The sequence below is a fragment of the Solea solea genome, chromosome 16, assembly GCF_958295425.1.
Source record: "Solea solea chromosome 16, fSolSol10.1, whole genome shotgun sequence".
Classification (NCBI taxonomy): domain Eukaryota; kingdom Metazoa; phylum Chordata; class Actinopteri; order Pleuronectiformes; family Soleidae; genus Solea; species Solea solea.
In genome coordinates, this window is record NC_081149.1 from 4,064,665 (window position 1) to 4,078,906 (window position 14,242).

The 14,242-nt window shown below is 40.2% G+C and overlaps 1 protein-coding gene across 1 annotated transcript in view; it reads left to right on the forward strand.

Annotated features, from left to right (window-relative positions):
* The first annotated feature begins 390 nt into the window (after positions 1-390).
* cbx1a (chromobox homolog 1a (HP1 beta homolog Drosophila)) overlaps positions 391-14,242 on the forward strand; it is a 71,439-nt gene continuing 57,587 nt past the window's right edge. The window contains exon 1 of the mRNA XM_058653188.1: positions 391-540. Within this exon, the coding sequence (XP_058509171.1) occupies positions 391-540 (150 nt within the window). The remainder of the gene's footprint in view (positions 541-14,242) is intronic.

Genomic DNA, 14,242 nt, shown 5'->3' on the forward strand with positions numbered 1-14,242 from the left:
CAACTGAGGGCAAAATGAAACTGTAGTGCAGCGGTTCCCAAAGTGGGGGGTGCACGCCCTGGGGGGGACTGAAGTCATAACAGGGCGACGTAGTGAGGCCAGTGATGCATGCTAATGATAATGTCCGCTATCATTCTCAGAGTCAGATTTCAGTGTGATCAGATACTGAGTGTGTCTGTGTCCCATCAGAATCCATGAGGCTGTTTTTCCTAAACCTAATTGTATTTGTATCGCCAAATCACAACATACATTAGAAACCCAACTGTTCACACAAGAGCAAGCACTAGGATGTTAGATAACCTTTAAAAAGTGTGGTCCAGCTCACGGGGGCCAGAATTGTTCAGATATTCCACAGGAACATTCTCCTGAGCTGCTGCAGAGCTTGGTCTGATGTCTGTTCAGTACGAGTCCTGTGTCAGAGGGGTTTCTTTCTACACCATCAACTCATCACCTATCGTTCGTAAGAAGACTAAAATGACGCCGGCGACAAAGAAGCAGAGAAAACTGTTGTTGGAGGAAGAGGAGCGACTGTCCAACAGAGTGAGTAAACACTGGACCAGCTTCTTTTTTTCTTTTTTTTTGATTACCGAGAAAACACAGAAACATTCAAATAACTCATCTGCCATGGCCGGTTGGGGTGAAAGGAAAAATGGGAAACAATGGAATAAAGGGATGAGAGAAAAGGAAAGAGGAAGGTGAGGTAGAGACAGAGGGAGAGACCAGGAGCAAATACATGTGTCTACATCAGCTGCATTACGCTTGATTGGTTGTGATATTTTCATAGTATTACAATGTCATTTGTAATTGTTGCAAATAGTTATACTGAGGTCAGTGTTAATCATAGCATAATAATGACGAATATTAATAACTTGATCCTGCAGCCCAGGGGTCACGAGAGAGAGAGCGTGAGAGAGAAAGCACAATTTAGAGGAGAGAAAGAACAAGTGTCACGTTATAATGTGATGTTCATACCCTGAGTGTGGCTCCACAGGAGTTCCCCCAGCGTCTCGGTCTACAGGATACTGCAGCAGCATAAGTAGAAAAGGTTCATGCTTCCCTGAGCCAGCCCTATCGTCTGCATCGACCTGCAGCTTCTGTTTGTAAAGTTCTCCTACAGGTGATCAATAAAAGTGCATCTTATCTCTTTGTGTCTTGCATATCTTCCACTTTAACATCGAGTGGTCTGAAGTTTTCTGTTGCTGTAGATGACTCATGCAGAAAGGTGTGTGTGTGTGTGTGTGTGTGTGCAGTTTCAGACTTTTAGTTATGAACGTGAACCGTCATATCTGATCTGTCATTAATCTGATTTCAACTGGATTTAAACAACGTGGCCGGTAATCTGAGCGTCATCCTGCAGACTCTCAGTCATTAGCTGTCTGTTCCTGAGGTGTCAGTGGTGCCGTTAGCTTTTCTAAAGCTGGTCTTATCAACTCCTTTAGAGCTGCTGTAACTGACATCACACAACCAAGGTAACGTCCCCTGGCAGGATACTACACTGTTCACCTCTATAGATGTTTGTACTAAACACATCAGGCAACATGATTGTGTCCTGGGATCAGAGAACATACGCTAACAGATCTAAAGAGACAACGGAGGAGAATCTCTATTATGATCCCAGTGAGGAAGTTAAGGAAGTTAATCAGGAAGTTGAAGCTGTGTTTTCCCGTCCTTGTTTGTCACATCTCATCAAGGCTCTGCTTAAATACTCCAGCTTTCAAGTCCCTCGCTGCCAGATTGTTACAGTTTCTTTGTGGTGAACGACGTCAGGCCGACCTCTGAAGTGTTCTCAGTGTTTCTTCTTCTTCTTCTTCTTCTTCTTCTTCTTCTTCTTCTTCTTCTTCTTCTTCTTCTTCTTCTTCTTCTACAGTCTCTGGACCCCTCTACTGCCATGTCATCTCCTTACCCCTTCCTGCCAATCTTTCCCACCAAATAAATCTGTTTGTTGCTCAGCTCTGAGTCTGTGTTCTGGTCCTAACCCTCACTGGTTCTCACTAGGATACTGGACTGTAGGTGCAGAATAATGTCCTCTTCGGCTGTTTCCAAACTCATCACAAGCATGCTGGGGCATTATAAGGAGAATAAGTATTTGCCTTCACCTGTTAAGTATTGAATTCAGGTGGTTTGAAGTATTGAAGTCAGGCTTTGGGCTCTAGGCCTGGTGTCTCCAATGAAGGGAAATCTTACCGCTTCAGTATACCGAGACATTTTGGAAAATGCTTCCAATTTTCCAGATTTATGGCAACAGTTTGAGGAAGGTCCTTTTCTTTTCCAACTTGACTGTGTCCCAGTGTACAAAGCAAAAAGTAAAGGTCTATAAAAGACATGGTTTGACGAGTTCAGTGTGGAAGAATTCGACTGGCCGGGACGGAGCCCTGACCGCAGCCCCACTGAGCACATGGACACATATTCACATAGAAATGCTTGTGGAATCTTGTGGAAAGTCTTCCACGAAGAGCGGAAGCAAAAGGGGCAACAAGTCCATATTAAAGTAGTGTATGTGTTTAATAATGTCATGACAGACACTGTTGGTGTCATGATCTGGCGTCACAATGCTTTTTACATGTAACATGTTCACTCTGTCTTTAAGTTTTGCGATATATCGGTCCAAACTAATCCCATTCACTCTTGCTGCTCTCAGGCTGCCAACACAGTGGATCATAGGGACTGAGTCACGTGACCTGTCTTATCAGCCAATCACTCAACTGCTGTCTTTTTTTAATATGTCATCTCTTTGGAGCTTGGCGCTTGTGCACTGCTGTCATGTATTCCTTTCACCGATAACCACCAGGACTTCGCAGTCGACTTTAATACACAGTCTTATTTTACTCGTCATGTCCATGCACCAAAAACTTCTCTTCCATCTGTAATAAATCCATTTTTCATTCACTCGTTCCAGCAGCATATTCTTGCCAGACCAGAAAAATATGAAATAATTATATCATATTATTCTGACATACAACCGTATGACTTTATAACAAGAAACGATAAATACGAGACATTTCACAGTTATGTGAGAACTTATTGTTCGGCTAAGAGAGTCTCATGTATAATTGAGGAAACAGTGTGTGAAGAACTGATCATCGAGACCATGGCTCAGCCTCATGATTTAATTAAGACATGGGTCACATTCTGCTGGAATTGGGCAAAGAGAGATAATATTAATATGGTCATTTATCACATTATGATATGAAACATTTCACATTATAAAAACCTAAAGTGCATGTAAAGCTAATGCATTTTTAAGGCTGTCTTCAAATATGGCTCGATGATGCAGCAGAGCCATGTTTAGCATAACTCCTCCTGTTGTGGGAGGAGTTATGGTGTCATAGCTCCTGAAGTGCGTTGAAGGAAGGAAAGTGTGTTGGCGAATGTACAAGAGTCTTGACTACTATTAGTTCTTCAACTATGTTGAAAATTATTTTTTTTAATTTATATCAGATATGTTTAAATACGCAGTATCTTGTTTTTCACATGTTTTGGTTTATTAGGGTTTAAACCAGCAGTCAGGGTTCGAGGGACGAGAAGTACTATGATTCAGGACTCTGAACTGTGGAGGGCGGCCTTTAACCTCTCGGTGTTCAGACTGCTGGATTTTATTAGCAGCAGAAGAAAGGGACTGTCTGATTTCTGTCTGCACACTCGTGAGGACCCATCCCTCAGATTGAGCCACAGCTATCATCCTTCCAGTAATGTCGCTACAACATCCATGTCCATCAGTGCAGGGACGATTTAAGGACAGACATGATGCACGGGTCCGCAGCATCATCATGTTTAAGATGCATTATAATGTAGTAATACAATTCATTTATATATATTGACGTAACATTGTCATTGTATCGATATCTGCACTGTGTGAAGTCAAGAGCTCAAATGACGAAAATGGAATTCATTTAAACAATATTCATTTTTTTTGGAGCCTCACAGTTGAATTTAGCTGGTAACTTTGATCACATGTGTGTTTACGCTTGGTTTCGTAGCGTTTCACATTCACACTTTTAACCACTGCCACCGTCTCAGAGCAGATGAGAATCAGCGGTTTGGAGCTTCCTAAGGGAAGGATGAACGTCAACGCCTCGGTCCATTCCGGATTAAAAGCCCAGTTTTCGGTGCCATGGTTCACTGCCGCTTCGCTGCTTTTCTCTCTCTCTCTCTCTTGTCTTTGCGATCCTTCGTAATTCTCTCTCCCTGTCACTGGCGCTGTCGAGAGTGCCTGTTGTTTTCTGTGCCTCTACGCGATGAAGGTCCGCCTTACTCTGCCTGTGATTGGCCGACTTACTCGCCAATCAGAGACAGACAGGATGTCTGTCTCTGATGTGAGTAGCGCATAAACACGGGAGAAACACTGTCAGAAAAGAGCTGCCGGTCAAAATGTAATCTTCCAAAAACTGATTAAAACTCAACGACATGCTGGTCCTGGCTCTGGGCCCGGACTGGATAGAGTCTGGGTCCGGACCCGGACCACGGTTCGCCTATTACTGACCCCTGATCTAGTGGGATGAGCTCAGGAGAGAGGGCTCAATGATCAGCTTCTTTTATTTTAAGATCCTGCTTACTGCAGCTTTAAGATGGTGTCACTGACCCCAGTCTCGCTCCGCCAGCATCAGATCACATCTGCATTTAAAACGCTTCATCCTGTTTGACATGCACTGTAAATGAGAACAACATTCCCAGGTTACAAGAAACCCCCGACCTTGTAAAGTGTCGCCATCATATGCAGGATGGTCCAGTATTGAGTGAAATATTGACCAACACCACATCACTTTTGAACTTTTCCGTCTCACGCTGACACACCTGACCATGCTCAATGAAAATATCAGCAAAGTGCATGAGTGCATCAATATGAGCAGTAATGTTGTTCAGCCTACGAGTGATTACTGGACTGGCCGTAACTTTAACTGCGTCGTGCTGAAAGTCTCCCCTTCTTCCTGCTGGATTGTGCAGCAGTGAAATGAATCTTGCAGGGATTAAAGCAAATAAACAGATGGAACGGGCAGAAATGAGACGACACAAAAGAGAGTCCAAATAAATATCTTTCTCTCCCTCTTTCCATCTTTCTCTCCTTTCTCCTGATCTCATCTAATACTTGCTACTCCCCCATAACTCTCCCTGTCTCTCTCTCTCTCCCAATGCAAATGGAGTGGAACATGTGTATTTGTAGCCACGGCAACAACAACATTATCGTTAATGGTCGCCGCAAAGACGCTGGAGCTGTAATGGCCGAGAGCGCTCTGTCGCCGTGGGTTACCAGCTGGGTCTCACAGACACACTCACGCAGCGTGTACTCCTTTCATTCAAATCCACTTTGCATTGATTTTGCAGTTTGGCTGAAAATGCAACAACTCTGCGTCTCTACCTCCACGGCTCCGCCTGGATCAATCACACACACACAACAATGCACACAGTGTTTTGGACAAGTGGCTTGTCTGAGTGACGCCAGACACACACACACACACACAGAGTGCTGGTGACGCCAGCCTGGTAGCAGTGTATTGGGTCAGTATTGAACTCAAACACTTAGTAACCTCATGAAAGCCTGTCTGTCCACTTGTCTGTCTCCCTCACGTCACTCTTTGTACCTGGTTCCCTCTCTCAGCGTGTGTCTCTTTCCATAGCTAAATGTGCTTTGGCTACTGTATAGTTTACATACATTTATTTAAAGCTGAAATAAAGATCAAGTTCTTTTTGGCTTAAATTAGCACGGTCTGGTTTCGACCCTGTACAGTATGTTGTTATTGTTATATCAGCTGCAGACACACTTGACACACACACGGTCCAAGTTCCTTATCGTTTAATGTGCTTTGTGTCATTTGATATCAAGTATCATCACCTCTCGAGCATCAGTGAGCCAATAATCCCGCAGCATGCAGTTTGACTGAGGTCTAACGGTGCTTATGATTTGCTGTTTTGAAGTGTGCAGGAAGTCATGATCAGAGATTGAGGAATATTCTTAATTACAGGTGTGTGAGAATATCTGTGTTGTATTTTGAGAGGCTGATGTTTTTAATTCCTTGGATTAAGTACAGTCGAAAGTCTAATTCAGGCAACGTCTCAAAGTGCAGATACTGATACTGATATTGTATGAAGGGTTTTTGATCAATACGCTTCTACCTGGATGATGTTTCAGTGATTTATACAACAAAAAATAATAATATTCCATGTCCAAAACATTAAAGATGATATCTGGCACCACATCTACTGAATGTAAATGAGAGTACATTGATCTTCCGTGTCCTTTTTGTATGATATCAACATGACTTTGGGGATAATGGACGTCCATTATCCCCAAAGTCATGTTGATATCATACAAAAATCTGCATCACAACAACACAACACACACGACATGAAGCACAACACGTCTTCTTGCTGGTGTTGACTGAGACAACAATGAGGTCATGGATATACAAGCTTGTCTGAAACCAATGTGTTGAGTCAACTGCATAGAAATATTTTAGACCTCAGAATTGGGATAGTGTCATGCATCTGTAGTGCTGTGTATGCTGGTGTTTCCACCGGCTCGCCTCGCCTCGCCTCGGCACGGCACGCTCTGGCGAGGTTTCTAGCGGGCTGAGTATGTTCTATGCGTGACGTCGCCAGACTGCCGACCACTGATTGGTCAGAGAAATCGAGAATCAATTTCGTGCTGTGTGGTGTTACTATCTACTATCTGCCTGTCACTTAATTTAGATGTCCACTGAAATGTGTAGGCAACCTCGAATGGTAACGTGTTCCAGTGAAAATGTTCAGCCTAGAATCCCAGCAGATGGTCTGAAGTAATTAAGGATGCTGTGCACTAGACTTGTAGTCAAGACCGCCTACACCGAGACCAAGACAATACCAAGACCAGAGGGTATCGTGACCAAGACAAGAGGCAGGTGTGTATTGTTTTGTCATTTAGGCATATCTTGTTTACTTATAGTGGATTAGTTTTCTTGTGTGTAATCTAAATGCACATGCAATAACTAAACCTAAACTATCCCTGCAAACATACATTTGACCACTACCATGGTTGCCATGGTAACTCACATAGAGTTCAAAGGAAGGTGAGGGTGGCTAGTGGGCACACGAAATATGAAAATGTGTTTTGAATCATGATTTCTGCAAAATGCATCAGATTCCCTGAAAGCTGGGTCAGATGGTGTGCAGCACCCTCAAACATGCAGGCAAAGAGAGAGTGAAAGAAAACGATGATGAAGATGACGATGATATGAAAAACAAAGAATAATCAGAGCAGACACGTTGGTGTTCGGACTCTAAAAAGACAAATGTAAGTAAATCAACTTCTTCCATGTAATCCACTGAGCTACAGGCTTCAGCTGTACCTTCATCCTACATGAAGCCGCTGTGATCTGATCTCAAATCAGATAAGATAAGAAAAATACTGTAAGGAAATAACATTCTTAAATATGTGCACGAAAACGTATTTAAAAAAGTATAAGCTTGAACTTCAGTGAATGAAACTGTATTGAAGGGTTAAATTCCCCTGTTGTCATGCATTAGGGAGGATGTGTGTGCGCGTCCCTCAGGTCCCCGCAGTTATGATGTGAGAGCGACGTGAATGACTGTGTGTTCAAGTCTACATCACAGGGCCAACACTAACACACAGGGACACACAAATGTACAGGTAACGTCAGAGGGAACGCTTAGTGCATCTGACTCTGACACACCAACAGAGGAGGGACAGTACATGTATATATATATACTGTATGTATATATATATATATATATATATATATATATATATATATATACATGTACATACATTTAAGAGTAAGACAAAGTGTGTGTGATACAGAATGAGAGAGAGGGAGTGATAAAGAGTGATAGACAGAAGGACGCCACTGTCTCCATCCTTCTCACACACGCTCTCTGTCTGCTGTGTGTGTGTGTGTGTGTGTGTGTGTGTGTGTGAGGGTGCACATGGGACAATTAACAGGGTCAGAAGTCAAAGGTTCACACACACACACACACACACACATTAATACTGTTGTTACATGGATTCACACTATAAGAAACATACTAGTAACAGGTCAGCTCTCTGTGTGTGTCATGTTTCCATGAGATGTTGACGATGGATAAATTGAACGTTTCAGCACAGAAAGCAGAGGCAGCATTCAGATCAGATGTGGTTTTTGCACGGATCATGATCAGAAGTAGACGTTTGAGGATGTGAACGTTGGCCGTTAGACATAAATGTGATTAGCCACAACACAAAGATAGAGTGTGTCACGTGTGGCTTCATGCTGCTCATGCCAAATATCCTCCAGAAGTAGTGGTTGCTAGAACACACCTGTTAGTTACAGTAACAGAGACCTGGGTGTGTTTGGGGCCATTTTTCACTGCTGTCGGGGGTTAAGTTGACATGTCAAGTGTTCCACTTTTTATCTCTCACTAAGAAATGATAAGAGAAGGTGTTTACACTGAGTAACTACCAGAGGAAGAGCAGTCAGTTCTCTGATGCTGTATCACAGGCAGGCAGACAGACAGACAGACAGACAGACAGACAGACAGATAGACAGATAGACAATCATAGACATCATGAATGTGCTTCATAGATAACAAACTAGTTCATGGTTGTGTTTGTTTCAGTTATGATCATTTCATGTGTAACTTTAAAATAGGAGCAAACGTCCATATGATTCAGTCTAATAACTATGTGTGGAAGCTAGTTTGAAGTTGGTGTTACTGTGGCTACATTTCAAAGGCAAACCCATGATCATGTGACATCATCACATCATCCCTCATGTTAAATCTGATGCATACATATACAGAAATGTCTGCACTGAAGTATAGAAGAGAAGAAAGTGTGTGTTGTTTTCTTAAATCAAGGCTTTATAGACATTTATGCTTCATGTTTGGTTTTGTCATAACTTTGAGACTGAAGTGTATTTAATAAAAGAAGTACTTTTCACACTGTAAGTGTAGTAGTAGATGCTTTAAGACTTGTTTTTTTCTCAGTATTCTTCAGAGAGGTGACTTTAGCTCTGGTGTGGTTTTCCTGAACGCCACACACTGTCATGTGTTATTCTAACACGTAGCCAACTGATAAGAATGTGTTACTACTCTACACTCAGTTAATAATAAAGTGTTTTCTGACACTTTATTATTAACTGAGTGTAGAGTAGTAACACATTCTTAGGTAGAGGCTGGTAGAGGCGGCCATGTACGGCACAGAGCGCCGGGTAAATATGAAGTGACGGGTTTTTGAACAGTGTTTGAAATATTGCTACAGTGTCACCTAAAAGGTCAAAGGTCTGTGGTGAAGAGAGGGTTCAGGGTTCTCAAACACTGCTGGAGGACTGGACTCCTGAAGGAAGACAAGATTCTTATTATTAGGAATTGTAAGTTTGGGTGATTTCTGTTTCTTTCTTCTTCTTCTTGTTATTGTTTTGCCTTTTCATTAAAAAACAGGCTCTGTCACGCAATACTATCAGACCTGACTGAGGGAGTTTACGTGTGTGCACAGTGTCAGCGATGGGATGAAGAAGAAGATGAAGCGTTTTAGAGCAGTAGAAGAAGAAGAAGAAGATTCAGACACAGATATTAAAGTGGCTCGTGCTGCTGCCAGTTACTTCTTTACTGTGTGTTCAGTTGCGGTTTCATTTACACAAATGTGTGTGTCTGTGTGTCGCCACAGTCTTTCCTCTCACGTTAAACCTACATGCTGAAACACTGCAACACACAAACACACAAACACACGCACAGATGTGGAGCTATCGTCTGTGGGCCGTGGGTGTGGGAGGAAAACGGACTGCAGGGGGTTCCCTGCACGACTGCGTTTGATTGGCTGACTGAGAGTTGGACCTTAACCATAGAGAGATTGATGGGGGGGGCAAGTATGTAAGGAAGGAGTGGGAGGAAAAAGAGCAGGAGGGAGGGATAGAGGGATAGAGGGGGGTGGGAGATGGATGGCAGTGGATTCGGTGGAGATGTGTGATGTCAGAGCGCCTCCAAGTGGCCAGTGAGGAAGCTGAGAGCAGTGTGTGTGTGTGTGTGTGTGTGTGTGGGCCTTCCACTCTTTTTCCTCTTTCGTTATCTTCTTTATTACTATATAGGATTCCTGATGTATATATATTATATATTACATATAGTACGTAATCTACATCCTTGCACATTTGCACATGCAGTATATTCAGTGTTTTAACTGGATATTATGTTGCATGTATACATATTTATATATATAAATATATATATACATGTATATATATATATATACATGTATATATATATATATATATATACATATAGGTATTGATAGCAGCAAATGTGCGTGATACCTGAATATTTCAATAGACAAATACTGATGATCACATCATCCAGGTACAGTATATTCTCACTGCTGTTACTTATACTAACACTTACACTTTTACTAACTGTAAATGTGCTACTTATATCGGGGGAAAAAATCAATAATACACTTCACGTGAGGCTGAACCCAGAATGCTTTGTGCTTTAATTGCACGGGGCAATGTGCCATTTTACTGTTCACTCCTCGGCACACACTGGTTTACAGCACAGCCCAGGATAGTGTTACCTTTCCCTTCCACCTCACTCTCCGTTTCTTAACCTCATGTAGGGGATGATTTTCCCCACGGTGGTGCAGGCTTTGTGACTGTGAGTGAGCGCTGGACGTCTGGACATACTGTATCTGCTGCAGACGTATGGACATACTGTATCTGCTGCAGTGAAGGAGCCTCTTCCCCAGGTGAACTGAGCGACGTCAGGCATCATGTGGAGGAGAAGAGGTTAAATAGCACTGATGCGACTGTATCTCTATCCATCTCTTTCACTTCTCCACGTATGATAAAACTAAAAAACTAAAAGAAATAGCTCATTAAAGCATATTGTAAAAAAAAAAAAAGAATTCTGATTCATTTCTGTGAAAACACTGTGCAGCTGTAAAGGAAAAAAAAATGAGCCCACAGGTCGTCTGAGCAAGCAGCTTATTACAACCCAAAATTATGTTTTATTGTTAGGGGACCTGGAGCGCCCACAGTAATTATGGTGAGGGCAAAAGAGGAAGTTCAGTGATATAGCACCAAGTGACAAAAGTCTGAATTAGGGCTGAGGAGGACGGATGGGTCCACAACACACGGGGGAAGCTGTTTGATTCCTTTGCACTCTGTGGTGTTTCTTTTACCCGTGACCATTAACCTTAATCACAAGTTTACCACTGTAACCATGACAACACAGGTCCTATAACCTTATCTATAAGAGTGTATTATTTTAACCTAAACCATTATCTTTTCCTCACATTAATGAGCTAGTTCATTCATAATATATGCAACAAATGACCACAACAGTTTCTGTTGTAAGTGAATGTTTGTGTAGGCTGAATAATTCAAAACAAAAAACATTCCAGGTGCATTATTATCTATATTGTGATGTTGTTACTTTTATTTTAGGTCATTGTAATTTATTTGTATTTGAAATAAATGAAATGTACTGTTGTGTGAACATGCATCAAGTGTTTCAAGTCTTTTGAAAGTCAGTGAAATGTGAGCTACCACTTACAAATCATCATTTACTCTAATATAATGTTTATTTGCTAACATACTGTAAGTGTGGTGAAGGGTACAACTACTGCTACTACTGCTGTCGACTAGTGTGGAAAAATAACAAAAAACAAAAAAATAACAAAAAACATTCACAAAATACATTCAAATAAAAACTATTCCAGTACCTGTATATGTATATATATATATATATATATATATGCATACATGTTTGTGTGTGTATATACGTAAAGTTCTATACTTGAATTTTATCAATAATGATAATAATCCATCATAAGTTAAAAGAAATATATGTGTATATATATATATATATATATATTAGTATTAATTATAATTTTATATATAATAATATAATAAAATTAAAAAATAATATAAGTACAACATTTCTAATAAGTAATTTAAAGTCAAATAAAGTTTTATTCATGATTATTTCATGATGAATTTATGTTTTACATGGAAAAAATATAAGCACAAATGTAACTACTGTTAAGTAACTGAATAAAATAGAGAAAGAGAGCTTTCCACCGTGCTGCTGCTGCTGCTGCTGCTGCTGCTGCTGCTGCTGCTGCTGCTGCTGCTGCTGCTGCTGCAGGATGAATTTACAACCAACATGAAAGAGTGAGAGCAGCTCAGCTGTGTCGGCTGCTTTTTCTCTCTACGACTCTGTTGTCTTTACTATTATACACAGATAAAAAGGACTGATGGGCCATTTGGAGAACGATGAGAACTCGAGGAACACCGGTTATAAACCACGCAGGCTGCAAGGTTGGAAGCAAAGATCTGCCTTATTAATTAAAGCCACGCTTGGAATTTTAAGTAATAAAATGTTTCCGTTGGGTTTTTTTTTTCATGGAAATTTCAAATTACAATAAATGTGAATGTCTGACTTTTATTAGTCTTATTATTAGCAAAAACGCATCAAAACATTTAGATCAGAAAACATAACCTATATATATATATATATATATATATATAAATATATGTATATATATATATATATATATATATATATACATATATATGTATCCATGTATTAAAAGCACATTATAACTACACCTACAGTTTTAAAGTGGAGATAATATCCAATTAAAAACAGTTTCAGCTCTATTTTATCTAAATGTATTGGTTTTTAAATTAAAATTAAATTTAAATAAATGCAATTCATATATATATGTATATGTATATACATATACATATACATATACATATACATATATGTATATATATATATATATGTATATATATATATATACATATGTATATATATATATATACATATGTATATATATACATATATATATATATATATATACATATACATATATGTATATATATATATATATATATATGTATATATATACATATGTATTACATGGATTAAACAATAGAACAAACATAACAAAAAATCCCCGCAAAAAATAAAATAGCAAAAACATCAGTTTAAATTGTACTTTTGAGTAGAAAAGTTAAACAGTTTCTTTCCACAGTTAAATGTTGAATAAATAATTAAATGGGGACTTTATTTTATTTTTTACTTCATCTGAACTTCACAGCCACCATACTTAAATTAGCGTGTGAATGATAAGCTCCGTCGTAGTTGCGTCCTGTGCAGTGTGAGTGAACACTCTGGTTGTAGTGTTGAAGTAGTTGAGTTCATCTCTGTAATGACTCAGACATCAGACTGTAGCCCTGATGACTTGGACTTGGACTCTGGCATCGACTGCACTGGGACTCATTACTTTTTTGTATCAGGCGTTATTAATTTGCCATGTGTTATTGAAATGATGCTGCTATGATGCTGGTGAACGCACACCGAACACTAAGTGATTTTTCCAAGTAGCGTTAATCACACAACTGTGGTCACTGGCTCATTTGTGTGTACCTTTGTGAGTATCACATGAGCTAACTCTCATAGCATCCATCAATTCATATCAAGTGACACACAGATGTCATACAACCAGCCTCACTCGCTCACTGAGACAAAGTGAGCAAGTCTCAGTGACACTACATATATATATATATACATATATATATATATATATATATATGTGTGTGTATATCTCATTAAACATTCTGATGTTCTGGACTCTATCTGGGCCTCTCAGAATATTAAAACCCTACTCCTGCTACAAATGAATACAATGAAAAGAACAGATTCCACAAGCGTTGTCTATGCAGCACACTGCACTTCCCTTGGTCTTACACAGTCAGGAACTTCAAAGACACATAATACATACCATGTTAACCTATTAACCAGCTCTCCAGCAGAGCACAGTGGTGCAGTGGCGTGGCACACTGTGACACAGAGTCTGAGCGAAAAAACAAGAGCGAGCCGGCCACTGACCCAGAAACTTCTCTCTCTCTCTCTTTCTTTCTTTCTTTCTTTCTTTCAATATGCATCGTTCAGGGTTTCAGGATGTCTGCACACTAATATTACCGCTGTGAACACATAGCAGAGTGTGATGTCTTGAGCAGAAAGTGACATTTTCTTTCTCTGTGTGATGATGATGTCACAACCTGTTAACTCTAACTGTGTATTCACACCCAAAGAGAAGTGATTCGTCACACATGGCTCCATCATGTGTAACAATCCTTTCAGTGCAATTTCCGGAAGCCTGCCTGTTTCCGCTGGAAGAGAATAACGGTGGAGAAGCAATTTCTTTTCACCATCAGCCATGGCTGAAGTTCCTCTGACTGTGAGCAGAAGCAGAAGTGTCGTACGCTAAGAA